We start from the raw sequence: 26,070 nt of genomic DNA, 5'->3' as shown, positions 1-26,070 counted from the left end.
CCATAGCCACGTTTTAAAGTGTAGCACCTCTAGTGGTCGTGTAAGTAACAACATGCTCCCGTTTATTCGTTTATTCACAAATAACCCTCTCTGGAAAATCCTAAATTGTAGAATAGTTTGGCCATTAGATTTCTAGCGAGAAGTGTATATTGTACTTTTAGAATCCACCTCGAGTGGAGGTGTAGGATCTATAGTTTGATAGATATTACGAAGATGATTTGAGGTCTCGCCAGGAGAACGTGTATGCAGCTTCCATGTAAAGTTAGCGTGGGTGAAAACAGTTGTTCCGGTCTCGAAGTTTTCATAATAAAACCGGATATATTCCCCTCACTGTCAAATGATTACACAGTGATATCTGCCTTACTCATCCACTAAAAACATCAGTTTATCCTTGTTAATTACACAATATTGATTGGTTTAAATTGTGTACAATGCTTTTGTGTTTTTAACTTTCGATTCAGAGAAACAAATAAAACATTTTAGGAGTTTAGACACTAGTTTCCGAAGACACTACACTACCCAGAATCCCCAGCTATCGTTTGGGACTACAACATCCGCCTTGCTTTACAAACCCCTTGATTTGTCATCAAGCCCTGTGATTGGATTTTGGAGTGGCAGTGCGACAAGGTTACGCTGAGCGTCAACAGCTCTTTGAAATGGAATGGAACCACGGCAGACTTTCAAAAACTGTAATTGGACGGGTCCAGCCCCCGGCTCCAGCCCCCCAGAACTACACATGCTGGCTATTGTTTGTTTCGCAACATGTTCTATGGTACGTCTCTTTATAAGACGTTTTCGTATTTCCCACAATTAGAAGTTGCCAGTATTAAACTGTGTACACCCTGGAGGTTTAGGGGATACTAAACACAGTGGTCATATAACATTTAAAACATATAATTAATAGACGGGTGAATTAATATACCCACATGACACCTAAGGTCAGAAGAGCTTTATTTAACAGCTGGTCTTATGTCTGTGAACCCTCCTGTTGTTCATTGATAAGCCTGAAACATGCACTTGTCAAGGTTCAGAGGCAAATTTTGCAAATATGGCAGTGGCCATCGATCATCTTAAGATAAGATAAGATAAGATAAGATATGCTTTATTGATCCCAAGTTGGGAAATGTTTTTGTTACAGCAGCATATACTTTGTTCTACTCCACTACAATTCAGAGGTTAACCTGGTATTTTTACTCCACTACATTTATTTACTTTGCAGATTCTGATTAATGATGTGAAATATATACAACCCTTAAATCAGACTTTAGTTACACCTGAGTCCAATTCAGGGAAGGTGATTGTCACGTGCCAAAATAAACTATGCAATATATTGGACGTTAAGTACTTTGTCAGACTTCATATTTATCTGTGGATAACCCCAACGTTTTTTTCTTATTCAAAAGAAGACCTTAACTTAAAGTACTCTTTAATGCTTGAATAAAGCCTTATTAGTTTGTCTGTTTTGCACATCCTCCTGTTCATATCTTTGGACGTCCTGCACTAAACTGTTTTATTGTAGAGATCACTACAGTATCTTCTTGATATTTTCAATTCGATATTTCTATCATTGACCTTCTACTTTCCCCCAATTTTGTATGTAGGCTACTCTTAATATTTCAATGTTTTCATCAAATAAAACTTATTCAACAACAAAATGCAATAACGTGCTTTAACCACTAGGCGGTGCGGGTTAAAAAACCAGTGGTGTAGTTGATAAAACATAATGATATCAAACATAATATGACTATTAACTTTATTGTGAAATCAAAACAGAACGGTAAAGGAAAATACAGTTACAGTCTCTCGATTTGAAGCTTATGCATTGTACCATGAACCTGTATAGACCTGTGACAGTCAACTGCAAGAGGGGTTGGAAAGGTAGTTCAGTAAATAATATCTTTAAAAGCCACAAAAAAATCCCTTTCTATCAGCTGTGCACCGTTAAGCTCTTAAGGAAGCAGAAGCTCTCTTGTTATAAATGTAATAATTTCTCGACTTAAAGGTGAGCTCTCATGCTAAATGCACTTTTGTACGTCTTTTATACATGAATATGTGTCCCCGGTGTTCCAGGGAACTCACAGAGTGTCAGAAAACACAACCCTCTCTATTTTCCTCCATACCCAAACCTCTAAAAAAGGGGCTGCAACGGATCTGATACAGACTGATCCAGATTTGAACACATCTATGACATCACAGAAGTGGCGCTACGGCTATTGGGCCAACTTCACCAATCAGGAGGAGACAGCCACGGGCATTGCCGTTCGAAAGCGCTGGAGACGCTGTAGTACATATTTCAGGCCACCAGATGGTGCTGTTCTCACTGAATCCGAGCATGAAAGGCAGTGTTAAATTGAACGAAATGAGGAATGGCTAACATGCATGATCTGTTTGGTATTTTGAAAAATAAAAAGTATAACTATGCCTTATATAGGTATGGTCCTACACTATATTATTCAAATATAGCATGATACGTCCACTTTAAAGTATTTTAAAAAAAGAAGAAGTGTATATTGATGTATGTTGTGGTGAGAGAAAGTGAATAAAGTATTGTTGCTTCCGCCTATTCCTCATCTCTTTTCATATTAAAACAGTTGAAACCACAATATTTGAAGATGCTAACCCCGGGGAGAAATTTGATTTTGTAACAGTTGCTCCATTTTAGAATATAAAATATTTAGATGTTAAAGTAAAATGTAAAAATTACCTATACCATATGAGAGGATTTTCTTTTCCAGTATACCCACAACTAAAGATTGTAATAATTATCTACAACTTCAGATATTTTCCATGTAAGTTGATGATCATCGGGTCCTGAAAATGTAGCTAAAAAACAAACAAAAAAACTTGATAACTAATTAATTTTTGCATTTAAATCACATTTACCTAGTTGTTATAGTCCTTGGATAAACACATAAAAAAATAGCATTGTGTATATATATTTTTTAAAACAAACATGACTAATAATATGTCATAGAAAATGTCTATTGCAGTATCATAAATCGGTACATTGTGCGGCTTATTCTTGCTTGATGGAAATTAGCTCAAAGCTAAATCTGGCACTGTTACGCTTGACACATTTTAATGTTTTAAGTGTTCATTATTGTGCATTGTCCCTGCCAAATAAACGATCAAATAAAAAAAGAGTCCCTTTTTATGTGGACATATGCTAATTGTCAGGTGTACATTTGTCTACTGTGACATGTTTACATGCTGCAGCTGCTCTTTTCACTGTATGCACACAAACCTATACCACACTACAGGAAAGGGAAAACTCATTAAAGTACAATAGGGCCTCTTTAAGCTTACAATCTTCATCGCTCTCAAGTCCCTGTTTGTCTTTCAGGGTTTTATTATTTTTTCTCTAATCTATTGTTGTAGGGGTTTTCAAAGATGTCCAGGTTGCTTTTGAGCGTGCTGCCGCTGCTGCTGGAGTTTGGACCCTGAGCGCCACTGGCTGTCTCTCCAGAGTGGCTGCTCCTGTAGTAGTAGATGAACAGGAAGAAACCTGCCAGGTGATAAACAAACAAAAAAGACAAGTTCAACATATGAAAGGTATTTGTATTGCTACTTTACACTTATTAATCTGTCTGTTTTAATTGTGTTCATAATGTTACAATTGTATATCTTAAAAAATGCTTTATATAAATGTGAACTATAAAACTACTGTATAATGTGTTTGTGGCAGCATGTGTGTGGTTGCTCATGCATTGTTAAGCACTTCCTCCTGGATGAAGAAATAACATTTGCTTGCTTGTTGTCAAATATTACATATATTATTTAAACCCCCATAACAAAACACTGTGCTATATAACATGTGTACAATTATTTAGTGGGAATGCTGTTAACAGCATTCCAACTAACTGTTATTCTAAGCACGAAAAGTTTATTATTATTCTGCCGACTTATTTTGCCGCGCTTCTCCTCCCGCATTGAACATTGCAGAAACTCTGTTCAAACATCAAAATGTTCAACTTGGTCGGGAATCGATGGCTATTACTTTTCTCATTCATAACTTTCATAATTCCAGAGATACATCCCATAATTCATCACATTTTTAACATTGAAGTCAATGGAGAAATTCTTCAGACTTCAACAAATCTTCATGCGATTCAACCGCTACCTAAAATGTTGCACATCTTTCTGACATTATTTGTGTAAAACAACTTTTAAATCTGATTCTTACTTTTAGAGATATTAAACATTGTTCAGACCTTGTTTTTGAGGTTTTCTTCACATTTTAACATTAGCTAGAGTGCGTGATGTCACAGCGAGAGGGTAGAAAATCTTGAAATGTGCCTTCATAATTTTTTTTAAAACTGCCATAATTCCCAAACCCTACATTCTTGAGACATCATTTTTCATGATAAACGTAGAAAAACATCTCGTAGCTTGAAAAATGACAAATAATTAAGCAAAATTAATTAAACAAAATGCTTTTTGAGGGCATGAAGTGACAAAAACGTTCAACATTCCTCCATTAAACCCCATTGTAATTTCAGGCAGATATTTCCTCACGGCAGCAGCCGCACACCTTTAGTTAAACTGCCCAAAAGGCCATATTATTAACCCGAAACTACACAAAAATTACTCTTCAGATAATCAACTTCCTTCACATGCTTTACGTTTTGAAATTTCGCAGATATCTGTTACGGTTCTTCCACAAAACGTTCACATGTAAGAGGTTTATCTCTCATTCAGAACAATGAAGCCTTTGATCTCTTCAGAGCTCGTTAGCTCAACTATAAACACCTGTGTAATGGAACACGATGATGTCATCACTCCAACTGACATGCTCAGAGCAGCAGACTTCAGATAGCAGTGTGCAAACAGTCCAGCCGTGAAGACATCTCCGGAACAGTTTTGAGATTTCTTCAAATGCCGTTGCCATGGCAACACAATGCTCGCCTTGAAACACGGTTCTCTCATAACTTCAGTGAAAATAGTCCAAACAGCCTATAACTTCACAGGTTTGGTAACGATGCAGCCATCAACGCATCTAAGCGTAGTATGGGGTGTCATCAAATGCCGTTGTCATGGCGATGGACCAATTGACATGAAACACGATGTGGCTGTAAGTCCCATCGACACGGTCCAATCGTCCCCCAATCTTCACTTGTATATCACCGGTCCATGCCTCAACAGCTCTACGCCAATTCTGAGATCTCACCATATGCCGTTTCCATGGAAACGCATCCCTCGCCATAAAACATGATGTCGCTATAACTCCTAGGAAAATGTTCAAAAAGTGCTCAAACTTCACATGTGTACTAACAGTCCAGCCGTGAAGACATCTACGGGACAGTTTTGAGATTTCTTGAAATGCTGTTGCAATGGCAACACAATGCTCGCCTTGAAACACGGTTTTCAAAAAACTTCAGTGAAAATACTCCTAACAGCCCAAAACTTCACAGGTTTGGTAACGATGCAGCCATCAACGCATCTCAGCGTATTATGGGGTGTCGTCAAATGCCGTTGCCATGGCGACAGATCATTCGCCATCAAGTTAGTTCACAAGTTTGCAGTTCAAATATTCTGCTGCTTTTCCAAGCCTTCTTACTTTCTTTTCTTCTCTCATCACACATTCAAGCCCCCTGTGTTCATGTATCATTTCAATCTAAATTCTTCACTTTGTTCTTACACATTACAATTCAGCATAGCAGTTTAACGTCAGGTTTTCAGCATAAAGCATTCCCACTAGCAATTTCTAAAAGTGCAATTACGTAACCACCACTACGGTTTTTGCACTATACTAAATACTGTTAATATTTACATTAATTATGTGACATCTATGTTTTTTCTGTAGTTATTGAATTGCTCTTTTTACTGCAATGTTAGTGTACAGTTTTATTATTATTGTGCAGCTGTGTTTATTGTATTTTTGTAACTCTGGCACAACAATTTCCTTCGTGATGAATAAAGTCCTATCTTATCTCTTATTTGATCTAAACCAGCATAATACTGTTAATTTAAATCTAAAAACTAATGTTTAAATTAGGACTCAAGTTTTTCTTTTAAATACAACAGAGCAATAAATAAATAAATTATCCTAAATTCGTTATTACCTTGGAAAGAATTGAGGATGGTGAAAATGTAGTAGGCGGGGATCTGGAGCACACCGTATGCAAAGAAGGCAAAACCCCAACCGATACCCAGCGTGCAACACAGTCCCATGATGACCCCAATACTATGGCGATTTGTGGGGACTTGTCCGTTTCTCTTGAGACGAAAAAACCAGACCATCATGACGATGAAGGCGGTGAAGGTGAAGATGAAGACCAATGCATAGTAGCCTATGTTGACGATGTAGTGCACGTCAATGTCCATTATCCAGCACCTTGGAAAATAGCGATATGTCAGAAAAAGAAGGGAAACGTGGCTGCCGTTTAATATAATAATATACATAATTATATATGAATAACTTGTTTACAAAGTGCTTCACATACAATAAAACCAAAGACAACCTAAAAAAAAAACTCATACAAGCTAACAAAGGATACAACATACAATTAAGAACACTGCATAGCATGAACATAGGAAGTTATTAACAAATACAACTATATAAAATGATGTTTTAAATTCGTTTACATTAAGTCCTGCATGGAAACTGATCCTCTATTATAAGATGCTGGACATTAAATGTGAATTCACACACTCACATGGCCACGTTGTCTTCAGGGTTATCAGTGTAGATCACTTGTTCACCATATTTTCCTAAGATGAGCAGGACAGTCACAACTACACCTGGTAGTGCTGGAAATGGAGAAAGAAAATGACCCATCATGGTGAGGAGAAATACAAGCAATAGTAGATTCTAACTGGTCGAAGACAAGCACAGCTCCAAGTATATTTGTGTAGGGAGGCTGTGGCTCAGTGGGTAGTGCGCTGAACTTGTTATCAGGGGGTAGCAAGTTTGAGTCCCACTGCAGTCAGCATGTCGTTGTGTCCCTACGCAAGACACTTCACCCTAAATTGCTCCTGTGGGGATTGTACAGAATGTATGCAAGTTGCTTTGGATAAAAGCGTCTAACAAGTCAAATGTAATGTAATGTAAATAGAGCCTATGTTGAATATTGCCTTTTCATATGAGATATTGTGGGAAGGGGGAAATAGAGTGATTTATTGTCACATATTCTGGTGCATTTTCAGGTTAAACAGTAAGATGTTGAACTCACCCCAGCTGATGATGGAGACCTTGAGTATGTAGTGAGGGGTTACAACCTTGCCTCCGACGTGCAGCTGCAGGCAGAGGTGGAACGCCTGCACAGCAAACCAAGTGAACGTGGCCAACATGGAGTAGTGCATGACAGCCGCCATGATCTTACATCCCACCGCGTTCCCCCCTTTGGCCACAAAGTTGTTGATGAGGAACGAGAAATTCAGCAGGTACAAGGCTACAACCAGGTAGATGAGAATCCTTGTGGATATGCTGGCATTGGTCCTCCTGTAAAGGGTGACAAGCATATATATGTTTGCTTTTTATGATGTGTTTTTAACAAAGAATTAGGAAATAAGTTTCAGAAATAAATATTTACCGGTAATGCAGCCCACTCTCTTCAGTCTGCGTACAAATGACACGACTTTGCAAAGGCGTACAATAGATACGCAGAAGTCCGATTTTGCGTGCATATGATACTCCCACGTTACGTTTGTTATGAACGTATCTTAAATGCGTTTATTTTTTACATATCTTTGCCATTTATTTAACCCTAACCATAACCCAATAAGCTACTGTGTCGTTTATTGCACCGCAAACATTAAAACTGTCATTGGAACGGCGATCAAGCCTGAAACCACAGAGCTCTTTGTTTTAATGTTTGAGGTGCAATATCAGCGTATCATATGCACTCAAAATCGGACTTCTGCGTATCTATTGCACGCCTTTGCAAAGTCGTGTCATTTGTACGCAGACTGTGAGACCGGCTTGGGTAATGTTATGACCTGGCTCAGAAGGCCACAACAAAGAGGAGACACACCATATCAACAGTTAGAAAAAGTTGTTTATTAAAGCAAGTGCAACACAAGTAAAGCATGAGGTGTGAACGTCAGTGGTATCAGTAATGTAACTGCAGGGTGAGGATTGCATGAACATGTATGTGTGAGGGTGTTGAGGTGCACTCAGTAAAACAACTGAAATAACTAATAACATACTCATCCGAACCGGGTGCAGAAAGCAGAGAGGGAAACAGAGAGGGGCAGAGAGGCTTTAAATAGCTGCAGGGCACCAGACCCAGGTGCCCTGAGTTACTGCAATTAATGCAGCTGGATGCAGCACAGCCACACCCTCTCCAGATGACCCCACAGGGGCCACAGCTTCAACTAGCTTTGATTATCATTTCCTCAGTTTATACCAGGGGTCGGCAACCACACTTCTTAATGTGAATTTTTAAAGATACATTTCACAGCAAAAGGTTGCTCTAAAGCAGGGGTCGGCAACCCCTGGCACGCGTGCCAGCATTGGCACGCGGCACCGTAACCAGTGGCACACTAGGAATAAGTGGAATAAGTGTGCAAAAATATTTAAATTGTATTTTCGGATCCTGAACGAGACCGCCGCCAGAGCGCGTCTCCCCGTTACCTGCAGAAGGAAGCCATGCACGTAACGCAGCCCCGCTCTCTTTAACTCCAGGTGACTTTCTGCCGCTTTCCTCTGTGGTGCAGTGCTGATCGTTTCACCACGGAGGAAAGCACTTCACTAATTGCAGTACCCATAAGGAGCTGTACAAATGCCGCAGTTTTTGCGTGGCTGTGTATTTAGTTGAAAGCCCAGTGGCGATCTGCTCATCTCTCATCGAAATAATATGCTACAAAGGGGCGGACTGGCCAACTGTGTGTTGAACTTTCCTGTCGGCTCCCAGACCGTAGTCGAGGAGGGCAGAAGCAACAAGCTTCAGGTTCAATAACCAACTTTAGCTTAAATGACTGGAGAGAGGCGAGCTCTTCTTGGGAGGCCGTTGCATTTATTTAGCTGTTCTTCTGTTTCACAAAATACATCACAGACCTCTGTTTTTCTGCTGCCTCGTTTCACTTCCAGAAACATACACGTTCCCTCACTGTCGCTCTACCATCCACAAACACACATGCACAAGCCACACCCCTCTCTCTCTCTCTCTCTCTCTCTCTCTCTCTCTCTCTCTCTCTCTCTCTCTCTCTCTCTCTCTCTCTCTCTCTCTCTCTCTCTCTCTCTCTCTCTCTCTCTCTCTCTCTCTCTCTCTCTCTCTCTCTCTCTCTCTCTCTCTCTCTCTCTCTCTCTCTCTCTCTCAATTTATGACACTTTTAATTGTACCCCACTGCATTTCATAAATAAATATTGGACTTCCTAAGCCACTACTTTTCTCTGATGGCTGTGATTACTATTACAAATCTAGATTTTGCTGAGTTTGGGTAACTGTGACGGCATCTCTTAATTATTTAATACATTTTCAAACCCCCCCCCACAACCAAATGTATTAATTACAAAAATAACTGATTAATCCGTAATGAAAATAATACATACATTTATAACAGGATTCATAGATCTAATTATTTAATTGTATCTACACCCTTTTTGCCCTCACATACCCATATTATTTTTATGTTCATAGTAGCATTCATTGGAAAGACATCCCAGATGAATGAAGCCACAGTCTCAACAGTCTCATTTCCCTACAGCGAATGTGTTCTCTAAAGATAGCGCAGTGTTTCCTGTTCTGGAGAGCAGACACATTTACATGATTTTACAGGACATTAACCGCAGAGATCACGGACAACAACCAGAGAGGTTTTTCTGTTTTGTTTACTTGGTGTTTTACACTGTTGCACTCCAGCAATAGAAAATAACAAATGAAGACGGCACACATGTGTAACTTGGTTGTAACTGTCGATTGATTTCTATCTCTTTTTTTCTACTAATTGGGATTGAAAACAAGATTTTGACAGGAAACATCTCAGTATGAATGCTCAAAGAAATTTGAAAACTTGCATACAAATAACCTGAATACTCATATATCTCCACATATTAAGAGGGTTTTCATTCTGCAGCCTAAAAAAGGCACACATGGTGGTACTCTTGGACTGAGTACATTCTTTTTATAATGCAAGACTCGTTTTAGTCAAACAAAATATTACTCAAAGAATAAATGATTGAGTAATGTTACTATGGAATACTATTCATACGCATGCAGGCTAAAGATGAGATTTATGAGATGTACAGTATAATTACCTCAGAAGACAGTGCATGAAGAGGACTATGGAGAGGAAGAACAAGGAAAAGCCACAGCCGACCTGGGTGATCGTGGTGAGGTTCTTCAGGTCAGAACTAGATATGGTCACATTAGGACGAGCCTGCAAAAAGAGCAAACATTAAACTTTCCTCACAGGGATTTGCATTTGTAGTCAGAATGGTGTATTATTTGTATTAAGGAGCTGTGAAATGTAGGTTCATATTTGTATTGTGTGCCTCTAGTCTACTGTGACATGTCTCCATGCTTTAATGTTCAAAAAGCTCTTTATTTTTCCTATGATTGGTTAGCTGGCCAGCTCTGTTGTGATTGGTCAACCGCTTAGAGATGTCCCGCCCCTCAGCCTGTCACTTACAATGTGTTGGAGCACTTTCCAATAGAAGCACAAGTGTTATATAGTTGTGTCACTATGTTACAGAAGTAAACAAAGAAACGTTTGGATTTCAGCCTTTGCAGACCTTTTACATGCACATAAACCTACATAACAAAGGAAAGAAAAAAAACAAATAAGCATAATAGGGACTCTTTAAAGGAAAACAAAGGCGTAAATACAGAGTGCAGTCTAGAGACGAGTGCTTCTCAAAGTGTGGTCCGCGGACCACTGGTGGCCCGTGAGCGCCCCCTAGTGGTCCGTGAGTATATTGGTAAAATTTCACATTTGAAATAAATGAATTAATTAAAGTTTTCCGCACTCTCGCGCGAATATTTCCGCAACGGAGCGAGCTTAAAGTGGACCATGCTATATTTGAATAATATAGTGTAGGACCATACCTATATAAGGAATATTTTTATTTTTCAAAATTCCAAAACAGATCATGCATTTTAGCCATTCCTCATTTCGCTCAATTTAACACTGTCTTTTCATGGGCTGATTCTGTGAGAATAGCACCATCTACAGGCCTGGCATATGTACTACAGCGTCTCCAGCGCTTTCCAACAGCAATGCCCATGGCTGTCTCCTCCTGATTGGTGGATTTGGCCCAATAGCCGTAGCGCCACTTCTGTGACGTCATAGAAGTGCTCAAATCTGGATCAGTCTGTATCAGATCCGTTGCAGCCCCTTTTTAAGAGATTTGGGTATGGAGGAATTTTTTTTATTTTTTATGGTTAAGTGGTCCTTGGTATGAAAAAGTTTGAGAAACACTGGTCTAGACGATCATACAGAGGAATGTCCAAATATGTTTGGTCCACAAGGAAGATCAAGATCAGTATGGTATGAAAATATAATCAAAGACGTACCAACAAAATAGCAAAAAATGTCAAATGCGAAAACCGGCACGTGATGTTGTTCCCCTTTTGTATCGTCTCACACCCGTAATCGGTCCAGTTTGGTCGGCTTCCTTAAAGACAGAAACACACGAGTAAACAGTGAAGAGGTGAAGCTGCTTAAACATTAAACCCAGACGTGATGTGAAGTGTCTTTATTCTTTTATGTGTGTCGGACAAAGAATAAAAAAGATTGTTTTGTGTACTGTTTACAGAATAATGTGTGCAGTTTCCGAGTAATGATGCCTATTCGCTGTTTATCTTGCTGTTAAGGTTATAGTTATTTTTTCACAGCCCTCATGGGACTTGTTATAGTGGAAAAGACGGATGTAACTAATAAAATGAGCATTATTGTGTCCCAGTGTAGCAGTAGGCCATGGCCGTACAGTATGACTGTGAAACTGGAGCAGCCAATTTGAATTGAGAGATCGTTATTTGTATAATTTACATGTGATTTTCCTACTGTGACATGTGAGAATTTCTTATGAAAAAAAGTCCTTTTACATAGACAACCATTTTATTTTGTGATATTTGATGTTCTATTTGAATCTGTTCTTCAATTATGGGGCAAAGCAGCGGTTTCTATCTGCAACCTTTGAACCAATGAAACTACACAACATTTCCACTAGGAGAAATGGGCAGTTTTCGTGTGTTTTTATTTGCATCGTTTTTTAACTAGCAGCGCATTTCTCCATTGTTTTGGGCCATTGCAGCACGTTTGCACCTGTCGGCCACCATATTAAAGCTATTCTTACAATACAAAAATAATACTTGGGCCAACTTATTACAGAGAAACATCAAACTGCAGGATCACATTTGGTTACAAGTAAAGGATAGCGTGCACCATCGCTCACAGGTTTTATATTGCATTTATTTCAAGCAATATCTTATATCAACTTGCAGATAAGTGTGCAACCCGATTTTGACAGGATAACAACTGGTGACTTCTAGAATTGTGTGAGTCACATTCTGTTTTTAGACTTCTCTGTTTCAGTGTGTGTAATCTGTATAAATGCTCTGTAGTTGATCTGATTGAAATTGGGATTTTAAATCTCAAAACCGCTACAGTATCTGTCAGGCAGAAACTTGGGACAACTCATTTGACAGAAACCTTAAAACTGAACTGACTGCTAGGGTTAACTTTGATTTAAAGATTTGTAGAATACTAAGAGCTTTATTGAGTAGGTGTAACTGTATTAAGGGTTAAACTCATAACTTTATAACTTAGGGTTTAATGTAATTGGAAAACCATTGTGACACTGAAAATACAATAACAACTCAGGAGGGAGGCAGTCTAGATTTCCTTTTGAGGCCCACAGCTGTGAGAAATCAGAAATCAGGTGTCCATTTTAGGTAACTTTCCTGGAGCGTCAGCTCCAGCGTCAGAAGAAGACTGACAAAGACAAAGGAGTCCTGTTGGAGTCACGAGGGAGGCAAAGAGGAGGCAAATCCTACTCTGATTGAGCTAAGTATCGCTGGTGGTGTTTTATTTTATTTTCTTTAGTTTTTTAGCCCCTCATGCTTTAATCATGTGTATTTTCTCCATTCCTGTTCATGTGTCTTCTCGCAACTATCACTGGCCCCGTGTATCTCCTAATCGATATAACCGGCCTGCTCTCCTCTATCTCACATGCTCTACTGAGATCCAACATCTCGTTTCAGGGGGCCTGTGGAACTGCCAGTCAGCTGTCCCTAAGGCTGACTTCATCTCTGGCTACGCTTCCCTGCAGTCTCTGGATTTCCTTGCTCTCACGGAGACCTGGATCACTCCATCCAACACATCCACCCCAGCAGCTCTCTCCACAGCATATTCCTTTACCCATACACCCAGACCTACCGGCAGAGGAGGTAGCACTGGTCTCCTGCTCTCTCCCAAATGGAGCTTTTCCCTCTTCAAGCTACCTAATTTCACTCCTTCCACCTTTGAATTCCATGCCGTCACAGTAACCCATCCTATACAATTAACCATTGTTGTTCTCTACCGTCCACCAGGCGCCTTGGGGGACTTCTTGGAGGAATTAGATAATCTCCTCTCACACATCCCTGAAACTGGCCCTCCCGCTGTACTTCTCTGAGACTTCAACCTCCAGACAGGGAAGATAGACGAACTAACATCTCTGTTAACCGCCTTTGCTTTCTCACTGTCTCCATCCCCACCAACTCATAACGCTGGCAATGTCCTTGATCTCATATTCTCAAGGAACTGCACTACTTCTAACCTCTCTGTAAACCCGCTCCACACATCCGATCACTTCTTCATTTCATTCTCTCTACCCCTTTCCAAACATAACAACCTAATCTCTTTTAATTCTGCACCTGCCGCCGTAACCTCCGTTCCCTCTCCCCCTCTACCCTTGCCTCATCGGTGCTCTCAGCCCTCCCTTCCTCTGACTCGTTCCAACTCCTGCCTCCAAACTCTGCTGCAGAAACTCTCCTCTCTACTCTCTCATCCTCTCTGGACTCTCTCTTTCCTCTCACATCTCTGCCGGCTCGTCAGTCCCCTCCTGCTCCCTGGCTAAATGACGCACTGCGTGCTAATAGAACCACCCTTCGGGCAGCAGAGCGGAAATGGTGGAAATCCAAACACCATGACGACCTCCTAACCTATCAGGCTCTCCTCTCCTCTTTCTCCGCTTCGAACTCTCAGGCAAAAAGCACTTTCTTTCAAGATAAGATCCAATCTTCCTATTCCAATCCCCCAAAAATATTTTCCATCTTCTCCACCCTCTTGGACCCCCCCAAAGCCCCTCCCCCTCCTCCCTTCTGTCAAGCGACTTTGTTAACCACTTTGAAAAAAAGGTTGATGATATTCGCTCTTCTTTTTCTGACTCACCTTTACTCACCGCTGGGTCACCAGACCCACCTTTCACCCACACACTGACCTCCTTTTCCCCTCTCTCTCCAAGTGAGGTTCTTACCCTCATTACCTCTGCCCGCCCTACCACCTGTCCTCTGGACCCTATCCCCTCAAACCTCCTTCAGACTATCGCTCCTGATATTCTACCTTTTCTCACCCATTTCATCAACACTTCTCTAACTTCTGGTCACTTTCCAAACAGTCTCAAGGAGGCAAGAGTAAACCCTCTCCTAAAGAAACCCACTCTCAACCCATCTGATGTTATAAACTACAGGCCTGTGTCTCTCCTCCCGTTCCTGTCTAAAATGCGCTGTCTTTAAACAACTCTCCTGTTATCTCCATCAGAACAACCTTCTGGATCCGCACCAGTCTGGTTTCAAGGCAGGTCACTCAACAGAAACTGCTCTCCTTGCTGTCACTGAGGAACTGCACACTGCTAAAGCAGCATCCCTCTCCTCTGTCATCATCCTTCTGGACCTGTCTGCTGCATTCAACACGGTGAATCATCAGATCCTCCTTCGCACTCTCCAAGAACTTGGAGTTTCAGGCTCTGCACTTTCCCTCCTCTCCTCATACCTCAAAGACCGCACCTACAGGGTCAACCAAGGTGTCCCAGTCAACCAAGGTGTACCTCAAGGCTCTGTGCTTGGACCCCTCCTATTCAATATCTACATGCTACCACTTGGTCAAATCATCCGCCAACATGGTCTCAGCTTTCACTCTTATGCTGACGACACACAGCTCTATCTCTCCACTAAACCTGGAAAAAAAACTGGATGTCATCAAACCTGCTCAAAATCAGCAGCAATAAAACAGAGCTCATGATTGTGGCTCCCAAGGCGCAGCTCCAGAAGGTTGGAGACCTGCTTCTCTCCATTAACGGCTGCTCCATCTCCCCTTCCACTGAAGTCCGCAACCTGGGAGTCATCCTGGACACCACCCTCTCTTTCCAGGCGCACATCAAATCTGTCACCAAATCCGCCTTCTACCACCTAAAAAACATTGCCAGAATCCAGCCTTCACTCTCTGACTCTGTGGCAGAAACTCTTGTACACGCCTTCATTACATCCCATCTTGACTATTGCAATGGAGTCCTGTCCGGGGTTCCCAGCAAAACCCTGGATAGGCTCCAATACGTCCTACACCAAGCCATGGCACCATATCACCCCCACCCTCATCCACCTACACTGGCTGCCGGTCAAGTCCCGGATTCAATACAAAACACTCATCCTCACGTACAAGTCCCTCCATTCCCTCGCCCCCCAGTACTTATTGGACCTCCTCCATCCCTACACCCCTTCTCGGAGTCGGCGGTCCTCAGACACGGGCCTGCTCTCCATCCCCCGCTCTCGCCTCCAAACTGTTGGTGACAGGGCGTTCAGTGTTGCGGCCCCCACCCTCTGGAATGCACTTCCTGCCAAGATCCGTAATGCTGCCTCCCTGGTCATCTTCAAATCATCATTAAAAACATACCTGTTCACCCTGGCCTTCGGGCCCTAGCCCTTTTAAGGTCCCTTGGCTTCCTTTGTTTATTTCTTGGTTTGCCCGTTGATTGTCTGTTTGTTTTGTTTGTCCACCATGTACAGCGACCTTGGGTCCCTTGAAAGGCGCTATATAAATATACTTTATTATTATTATTACAGGGTAACTTGGAGAGGGTTGGAGTCCGACCCTTGTCAATTAACTACAGGGGTCCCTCAGGGCTCTGTTCTCGGTCCCCTCTTCTTCTGCCTGTACACAACTCGCTCGGATCTGTCATTAGCCCGCATGGTTTTTCATACCACTGCTACGCTGACGACACCCAATTAATTCTGTCCTTTCCCCGCTCAGAGACCCAGGTCGTCGCACGCATCTCTGCTTGTCTAGCAGACATCTCTCTGTGGATGTCTGCTCACCACCTCAAGACTGAACTGCTTTTCCTTGAGTAGCACTTGAAATGTTTTAGCTCTATGAAACCTGATGTACTTATATGATTCTGTTTTCTTCAAGTTTGTATTTTGTTGGTCGAACGCACTTATTGTAAGTCGCTTTGGATAAAAGCGTCAGCTAAATGCAATGTAATGTAATGTAATAAGTAAAAGGACAATACCTTCACCATTCCAAGATTGACAAGAGGGATATCCTTCCTGTAAGAAAAACACCAGGACTAAATGGATGGTTGACAAACTCAAGTATATCTTCAAAGAGGCACTTTTTTTTTACTCACGTAGGCAACGTTCCGAAAATGGATGGACATTTTGTTTGTGAGATTGGAGATGTTGGTTCCCATTTCAACTGCTAGGACTTCATTGCCTAAAACGGTGCTGTTCAGCTCATCCTGAAATAAAAAATAAAGCAACATGATCAAATGTGTGGGGTGCATTTACTGTATCATTGAAAATCTGTTGAGATATTGGTACTTACCGAAGCCAGATTGTTGAATCGGAAAAGAGCGGCAAATGGAACTGTTATGTTCAAACTCGCAGCCTTTTCAAACGCTTCCTTGGGCACTGACACACTTCTGGAAAATTTGGCGAGATAATCACTGTTTTCTACTATCTGCAGGGAAGAACAGAACAATTGTGTTGAGTCCTGGATCCAATTACAATGCAGGGAATTAGTATTTAGGTAACAAGTATGTGGGATTGGATTTGATCCTTCTACTTCACTCTTGGAAAGAAAACCAGTAAGAGATAAGGTTTATCAAAAACTAAAATGAGAGAACTTAATAAACTAAACAACTTATTTCACCACTCTCCATTAAGCAGGTGGCCGAGATAATCACCATCATCCCGAAACATGGCCTACATTCTTTCTGAAGTTCGTAAGGAGTAGAAACTGTAACACATGCAGGTAAAATAAAAGTGGTGCACCCACATTCATGCTTTCATTTGGGGAATTATAAGCGAAGCTGATTTCTTCGATGTCCTCGGGATCCGGTTTCTTCACGAAGACTCCTGAAATTCCTTCTGCCACAGACACCGCAGCAGAATTCCCTTCGAAGGAGGTGATGAAGTCGGCCATGTTGTTCATGATTTCACTGTTGTCAGATGGAAGAAAATCTAATTTATTTAGAATATAGAGTTTCACACGCATTTATAAAAGTCAATACCTGGATGTACACATTACATCATGTTTGACATAACCCTTGCATAAAGGCATAACCTTTGACAATAAAAACCAAGATGTGTGACCACATGGCCATATCAGCATAACATTATCTATTATATCAATCCTTCAATCAAAAGCTCTGACTTCAACAATGTCGTTTTTACTCTTTTCTACCTGTTGAGCAATGTTCTCATGTTTGACCTATTGGGCATTGCTGCTGTGATATGGAGCACTGCAGTGTTTGAAGAAATGCATTTAAAAATGATTGTCATTATTATTATTGACAAACTGTAAACAAAAACAATCCCTAGTATATATTATAGGTAAATAATTTGGGGTTTTTTCAAACTTACTGGCATTAAAAGTGTTAATGTTCTCAAAATCAGTGAATATTTGGTATTTATCTCAACACTAACGTTGGTTAAGATATTTTACTCAGTGTTTATGACAATATTATTGGAATATTACTGTCCTGGGAGTACCTTGTATGGTTAATTTGTACACAAAAAAAAATGTAGGCTTGCTGTTTTTAAAAGGAATACTGTACTGCAAATATTTCTGGAAGCTGTGACTTCCCGGAGTTTTGACAGCAGTTACAGAGTTACAGTTTTGGCATTTCTATTTGTCAAGGCCGGATTAACCATATGGGCAACCTGGGCAAGTGCCCAGGGGCCCTTGAGTAAAGAGGGCCCTCAGTGACAAGATGATTCAACTTGTGTGATGAAGATGGTCATTGATATGGGGCTGGATCTCTCAAACTGCCGTAGCCAGGCTTATGACAACGCATCCAACATGTCAGGAAAATATAATGGGCTGCAAGCTCATCTCAAGAAAAGCAACCCACTCATATATTACATTCCGAGCGCAGCACACTCCTTGAATTTGGTTGGTGTCAACTGTGTTGAAAATAGTTGTTGTGAAGCAAGCCAGTTTTTTGATATACTTCAAGCACTTTATGCTTTTTGCTCTGCTTACCCACCGATGGAATAAAGTGTTCACTGAAAACGTCACACTGACGCTAAAATCTCTCTCCTGTACAAGATGGAGCTGCAGAGGAGACTCCACAAGAGCTCATTCACACCAACGCAACTCAGGTTCAAGCTCCGTGCTAGAGCTTTTCAGGTTCAGAACCGGTTCTTCGGTTTAGCTCCGGTCTTTTCACACTGCCCAGAGTCCGACTGGTGCTGCGTCATCGTTTGCGTCATGACGTAACCGTTTGCGTGCCTGCTTCATAAAGCCAAACTGCGCGGAAACCTCTCACAGCTCACACCGACAACAACAACAATGGCCGATTGTGCTCCTGCTTCCTCTGTACCTCTTCAGAAGACCAGATTCCCAGTAGGTAGCTGGTCTCTTCAGTGGACCACTGCTGCTTGTTAAGTTTCTCCATCGTTGTGTACAAACTGGATAAAACGCGGGCTTTTTGTTGTTGTTCAGGAGTTGATCCCGCCCTGCCCCCGCCTCGACGTAAGCGTGACATATGTGGTGCTTTTGCTCTAGCCGGACAATTTTTTGGTGCTCGAAATGAACCGGATTCCGGAGCTAAGAGGCTGCTCCGCTGCGGTGTGAACAGGAAAACCCGGTGCTTTTCAAGCTCCAGCTCCGAACCGGCCCTGAAACACCGTTGGTGTGAATGAGGTATTAGAGGGGCTTTACAAATGTTGGCGGCTGATGACGAAGAGCGTCAGGACACACGGCGAGAGGCCTCTGCGCTGTGTGGCAAACTAGAGACTGCTCTGCTGACAATATTTTGGGACACTGTACCGCACCAATTCAACCTTACGAGCACTGGCTTGCAAAAGAAAGACATTGACCTAATGACCGCTGTGCGACTTTTGGAATCGCTGCGCACTTATGTTGCATCACTACGAGGGACATTTTCGGACTTTGAGACATCTGCCCGGGCTGTCACCGGCGTGAATCAGACATACCAGCACGAGACTCACCGTGTTGGTAAAATACGAGTATTTGATGACGAGACAGTGGAGCACGAGGTGGCACTGACTGGCAGTAAAAAATTCCAGGTTGAGACATTCAATGTAATTATTGACAGGTTGCTCTCAGGACTTAGCAAATGCCTGGATGCATACAAATACATACATGATCACTTTGGAGTCGTATTTGACATGTGCTGTGATGACACTTATCTCCGCAGGCGGGCCAATATTCTCTCCTCATCATATCCTACTGACTTGGATAAGTCATTAGGAGATGAGCTGATCCAGTTTAGGGCTTTTGTCAGCACAGAGCCAGATAACACCACTGCAAACAGACTGCAGGTGGTGCTTAAACATGGACTACAGACAACATTCCCCAATGTTTTTGTTGCGCTCAGGATTTTTCTCACACTGCCTGTAACCAACTGCGAGGGTGAGAGGTCCTTTTCACAGCTTAAACGCATCAATGAACTTAGGACAACCATGGCTCAGAAGAGACTTTCAGCCCTTTCTTTGATGGCCATCGAGTCTGATCTTGTGAGGGATCTGGATTTTGATGACCTCATCACAGACTTTTCAAAGAGAAAGTCAAGGAAGAAACACTTCTAAAAGTTAAGATCCAATGTCTCTCATACACACTCATTCACTCTCTCTCTCTCTCACACACACACACACACACACACACACACACACACACACACACACACACACACACACACACACACACACACACACACACACACACACACACACACACACACACACACACACACACACACACACACACACACACACACACACACACACACACACACACACACACACACACACACACACACACTCTTCCATCACATATACTGAACAGTTAGTTGAGCAACCACACCATTTCACTACATATTTTAATTTTGTAACTCTCAATGTTTGTAACTACAACTCCTTGTGTACTTGTACAGCCAGCCAGTCATATTTTGGCATTGAGTGGGGTGCTACTCTGAGGTTTTGAGTGATATTACCTAGGTATTCCTGAGCCATACACTGTCTTGGGATCTTATCCCTTGTATCTTTGTCTTGTGATTTTTGACTAAAAGGGCAAAAGGCTAGACCTACTTTGGTTGAACTATATGGCTGTGTCCCTGCTTTTGACAAATAGGTGTGCGATTTGACATGCCAGATTGACTGAAAATTCTAAATATTGGTCATGTTGGTAGGATTGGGTAGGCGTGGTGTTACTTCTTGGTACGTGGGTTGGGGGGGGGGGGGGGGCCATGAGCGCTCAGTGTCCAGGGGCCCCTGGAGGTACTAATCCGGCCTTGCTATTTGTGTACAAACAAACCAGATGTTAATGAGTTAGCGTTAGATGTGCTGCAAGGCACATTATGATCTCTGGAAACTTTACAGTAGAGTTGTTTCTTATTATCTCACTATCATATAGAAAGCAAGCAAACAATTCCTTTAACGATTGAATGCAGCGTGTCTTACTTAGCTTGGGCAGCACCGACTTTTCCTCCGTCTTCAATTGCTGTTTTATTCCATTTAAGATTTTTCTCAGGCTTTTTCTCTGGATTATCACATTTGACGCAGTTTTCGATTGTATTTGTGAGGTTGATGATGTACTTCTCCTTGATATTTGGATCTGAAAGGAAAGGAGTTTCATTTCAAGCATCTGAGTCAAAGCAACCCTGTCTCCTAAAAAGGACGTTCCCACAGAACTAAACTGCATTCTCAATTAAGTTTAGTGAGAAACGTATTTTCTCCCACGTTACGTTTCTTATGAACGTATCTTAAATACGTTTATTTTCTACATATCTTTGCCATTTATTGTCTTGCTTATAATAATGATAATAGTCATTTATAAATATCATTTTAGAGCACACATTTGAAATCAGTAGACGAGGCTGTAATTTCGCCAGCTGTTACTCTCATGAGCGAGGCAGAACATAATAGTTTTAACAGGCCAAAAAGCTGCTGTGTCGTTTATTGAACCTCAAAGAAGCACTTCCTCTAAAGAACAGTAACAGAAGATCTCTGTGACGCCAGATGTGGTGTTGTTAATGCGATATGATATCCGAAAAAAAATTCAGTTTAGGATTGCCGAAGACACTACACTACCCATAATCCCCAGCTATCGTTTGGGACTACAGTCCCGTTGACAAACCCCCGTGATTAATCTTCAAGCTCTGGGATTGGATGTTGGAGTGGCAGTGCGCCAAGGTTACGCCGAGCGTCAAGCTCTTTGAAATGGAACGAAACCACGGCAGAATATTCAAAACTGGACTTGAACGCCCCCCCAGAACTACACATGCTGACTATTGTGTTTCGCAACATGTTCTCAATGGCATGTCTCTACTGGGAATTGTAGTTTTAAAAGACGTTTTCGTTTTTCCCAAAATTAGAAGTTGACAGTATTAAACTGTGTACAGCCCTGGAGGTTTAGGGGATAAGAGTATAATTAATGTATATAATATCAGTTAAAATAAGTGCTTCAACATAGATAACATTGCAGGAAAGCAATATATTAGACGTTAAGTACTTTGTCAGGCTTAATATTTATCTGTAGATAGATACCCCCAAAGCTTTTTTCTTATTTGAAAGAAGACCTTAACCTAAAGTATTCTTTAATGTGTTAATAAAGGTTAATTGGTTTGTCTGTTTTGCACATCCTCCTATTAATATCTCTGTAGTCTACATCCAGCACTAAACTGTTTTATTGTAGAGATCACTTACAGAACTTCTTGATTTTTTATATTCTATATTTCTATCATTGACCTTCTACTTTCCCCCTATGAAAGTATGTAGTCTTAATATTTTTTTCATCAAATAACATTATTCAACAAAAATAACATTATTCAACAAAAATAATTAAATAACATGCTTTAACCACTAGGCGGTGCACACAAGGTACACACAGCATACTAATGATAACTTTGTATTATTAGTGTAGGACACTTATGTATGTATAACATCTGAAGATGTGTAGTTTTATTCATGTTTTTACATAATTTTACAGGATATTGCTATACTATTTCTCATGTTTTACTTCTACACATTAATATCTGATTTGTAAAACATCACAGACAGAAAGGCATATCCGTCATTTAATAAGCTATTGAAATTGTGATTCCATGGATGTGTCTCCCATCACCCAAATCCCCTGACTATTCTTTCAACTCAGTATTTACATTCTTATATTCAAAGAAAATCAGTAATATCTTTAAAAACTACAAGTCCTTTTCTATCAGCTGTGCACCGTTATGGTGTAAATATAACCTATCTACCAATTGGATCAAATATAAAAGTCAGCCGAATTACTATTGATACTGCGAGGAGACGTATTTTGTGAAAAAAAATGCAAGATGTTGTTTAATTGTTGATATATGTATGATCCACGTCACATATTCAGTTTTGGCGGCAGTTCTTCAAGTTTGTCTAGAAGTCTTCTCATCAGGGCTCTATAAATAAGGAACTACGGCAAATGTGTAATATTTAATGCAGCCGAACCGTGTATTACAATGCTGTTATGAGATGACTTCCAAAGAGAAAAGCAAGAACACTCGGAATAAAGTATTATTTATTTTTTCTTAAATGTTTTCGGATATCATATCGCATTAACATCATATCCCAACATGCATTGCGGCTAAAACATCCAATCAACGAGCTTCAAGCTGAGGATCTAGGGTAATCTGTTCCGTGGGTTTGTGGTGTGTATAGCTCGAAATGTCCCTTATACTGTAGGCCTACATCTGTTTCCGGTGACTTTATTTACGGCTAAAAAGCCCAAGATTATAGAATTAAACGAATAAATAAAAACAAGGATAATTGTGTGTTATTGTTGTTCCTCTCTGAAGAACCAGCACCTTACCGTGGTAGAGAGGTTTGTGTGCCCTGATGAACCTGGGGGCTGTGTTGTCTGGAACCTTGTGTTCCTGGTAGGGTCTCCCATGGCAAATTGGTCTCAGGCAAGGGGCCAGACTAAGATTGGTTCAAAAGACCTCATGAAAGACGACACACGAAGTGAGGATACCCGGCCCGGAGGAAGCCCGGGGTCCCCTTCTGGAGCCAGGCCCAGAAGGAGGACTCGTCGGCGAGCGTCTGGTGGCCGGGCTTGCCACGGAGCCCGGCCGGGCACAGCCCGAAAAGGCAACGTGGGCAACACCTCCGCTTCTCCGTCCCGCGGGCCCACCACCTACGGGAAACAGCAATGGGGTCGGGTGCGCTGCCAGAAGGGTGGCAGTGAAGGCAGAGGGTCTCGACGGACCAGACCCGGGCGACAGAAGCTGGCTTTGGGGACGTGGAACGTCACCTCTCTGGGGGGGAAGGAGTCGGAGCTTGTGCGGGAGGTGGAGCGTTACCAGTTGGATCTGGTTGGGCTCACCTCTACGCACAGCGTCGGCTCTGGAACCTTACTTCTGGATAGGGGTTGGACTCTATTCTTCTCCGGAGTTGCTCAAGGTGTGAGGCGCCGGGCGGGTGTGGGGATACTCACAAGTCCCCGGTTGGGTGCTTCGTTGTTGGAGTCTACCCCAGTGGACGAGAGGGTTGCCTCCCTACGCCTGCGGGTTATGGGGGGGAAAACTCTGACTGTTGTGTGTGCTTATGCACCCAACAGCAGTTCAGAGTATACGGCCTTCTTGGAGACCCTGGAAAGAGTCCTGTATGGGGCTCCTGAAGGGGACTCTTTAATCTTGCTGGGAGACTTCAACGCACATGTGGGCAATGATGGAGACACTTGGAGGGGAGTGATTGGGAGGAACGGCCCCCCTGATCTGAACCGGAGTGGTGGTTTGTTACTGGACTTCTGTGCTAGTCATGGATTGGCCATAACAAACACCATGTTCGAACATAAGGATGCTCATAAGTGTACGTGGTACCAGAGCACCCTAGGCAGAAGGTCCATGATCGATTTGGTTATCGTATCATCGGACCTGAGGCCGTATGTTTTGGACACTCGGGTAAAGAGAGGGGCGGAGTTGTCAACTGATCACCATCTGGTGGTGAGTTGGGTCGAGTGGCGGGGGAAGCCTTTGGATAGACCTGGTAAGCCCAAACGTGTAGTTCGGGTGAACTGGGAACGTCTGGAGGAGGCCCAAGTTCAGGAGGCCTTCAACTCACACCTCCGGCGGAGCTTTTCGGGCATTCCTGTGGAGGTTGGGGACATTGAACCAGAGTGGTCGGTGTTCAAAGCCTCTATTGCCGAAGCCGCGGCGGGGAGCTGTGGTCTCAAGGTCCTAGGTGCCTCAAGGGGCGGTAACCCTCGAACCTCCTGGTGGACACCGGTGGTCAGGGAAGCCGTCCGACTGAAGAAGGAGGCCTTCAGGGATTTGTTATCCCGGGGGACTCCCGAGGCAGTTGCAAGGTACCGACAGGCCCGAAGGGCAGCAGCCTCAGCCGTGGCCGAGGCAAAGCAGCGGGTGTGGGAGAAGTTCGGAGAAGACATGGAAAAAGACTTTCGGGCGGCACCAAAGTTGTTCTGGAAAACTGTCCGACACCTCAGGAGGGGGAAGCAGGGAACCATCCAAGCTGTGTACAGTAAGGATGGGACGTTGTTGACCTCAACTGATGGAGTGTTAGGGCGTTGGAAGGAGCACTTTGAGGAACTCCTGAACCCGACAACTCCGCCCTCTATGTTAGAGGCAGAGCTGGAGTATGAAGGGGGATCGACACCAATCTCCCGGGGGGAGGTCACTGAGGTCGTCAAACAACTTCACAGTGGCAAAGCCCCGGGGGTGGATGAGATCCGCCCAGAAATGCTGAAGGCTCTGGGTGTTGAGGGACTGTCATGGTTGACACGTCTCATCAACGTTGCGTGGAAGTCGGAAACAGTACCGAAGGAGTGGCAGACCGGAGTGGTGGTTCCCCTTTTCAAAAAGGGGGATCAGAGGGTGTGTGCCAATTACCGAGGCATCACACTACTCAGCCTCCCCGGGAAAGTTTACTCTAAGGTACTCGAAAGGAGGGTCAGGCCGATTGTCGAACCTCAGATTGAGGAGGAACAATGCGGATTCCGTCCTGGTCGTGGAACGACGGATCAGCTTTTTACTCTCGCAAGGATCCTGGAGGGTGCCTGGGAGTATGCTTATCCAGTCTACATGTGTTTTGTAGACTTGGAGAAGGCATATGACCGGGTTCCAAGGGAGTCACTGTGGGAGGTGCTGCGGGAGTATGGGGTGAGGGGGTCTCTACTCAGGGCCATCCAATCTCTGTACTCCCAAAGCGAGAGCTGTGTCCGGGTCCTCGGCAGTAAGTCGGACCCATTTCAGGTGAGGGTTGGCCTCCGCCAGGGCTGCGCTTTGTCACCAATCCTGTTTGTAATATACATGGATCGGATTTCGAGGCGTAGTCGTGGGGGAGGGGGTCTGCAGTTCGGTGGACTAAGGATTGCACCACTGCTTTTTGCAGATGATGTGGTTCTGATGGCTTCATCGGTCTGCGACCTTCAGCACTCACTGGATCGGTTCGCAACCGAGTGTGAAGCGGCTGGGATGAGGATCAGCACCTCCAAATCTGAGGCCATGGTTCTCAGCAGGAAACCGATGGACTGTCCACTCCAAGTAGGGAATGAGTCCTTACCCCAAGTGAAGGAGTTCAAGTATCTCGGGGTCTTGTTCTCGAGTGAGGGAACAATGGAGCGTGAGATGGGTCGGAGAATCGGAGCAGCGGGAGCGGTACTGCAGTCTCTTTACCGCACCGTTGTGACGAAAAGGGA

At 42.7% G+C, this 26,070-nt stretch overlaps 1 protein-coding gene across 1 annotated transcript in view; it reads right to left on the bottom strand.

Annotated features, from left to right (window-relative positions):
• Positions 1–1,739: 1,739 nt before the first annotated feature.
• LOC307016014 (uncharacterized protein) overlaps positions 1,740–26,070 on the bottom strand; it is a 35,898-nt gene continuing 11,567 nt past the window's right edge. The window contains exons 11-21 of the mRNA XM_079645059.1: positions 20,847–21,000; positions 17,197–17,359; positions 16,744–16,878; positions 16,547–16,657; positions 16,430–16,466; positions 11,457–11,557; positions 10,199–10,320; positions 7,173–7,441; positions 6,657–6,750; positions 6,063–6,334; positions 1,740–3,505 (exon numbers count right to left, since the gene is read on the bottom strand). Coding sequence (XP_079501185.1) covers positions 3,351–3,505; positions 6,063–6,334; positions 6,657–6,750; positions 7,173–7,441; positions 10,199–10,320; positions 11,457–11,557; positions 16,430–16,466; positions 16,547–16,657; positions 16,744–16,878; positions 17,197–17,359; positions 20,847–21,000 — 1,613 coding nt within the window. The 3' untranslated portion in view covers positions 1,740–3,350. The remainder of the gene's footprint in view (positions 3,506–6,062; positions 6,335–6,656; positions 6,751–7,172; positions 7,442–10,198; positions 10,321–11,456; positions 11,558–16,429; positions 16,467–16,546; positions 16,658–16,743; positions 16,879–17,196; positions 17,360–20,846; positions 21,001–26,070) is intronic.

This window comes from Notothenia rossii (assembly GCF_949606895.1).
Source record: "Notothenia rossii genome assembly, chromosome: 8".
NCBI lineage: Eukaryota > Metazoa > Chordata > Actinopteri > Perciformes > Nototheniidae > Notothenia > Notothenia rossii.
This window is presented reverse-complemented; position numbering and strand designations above follow the sequence as displayed.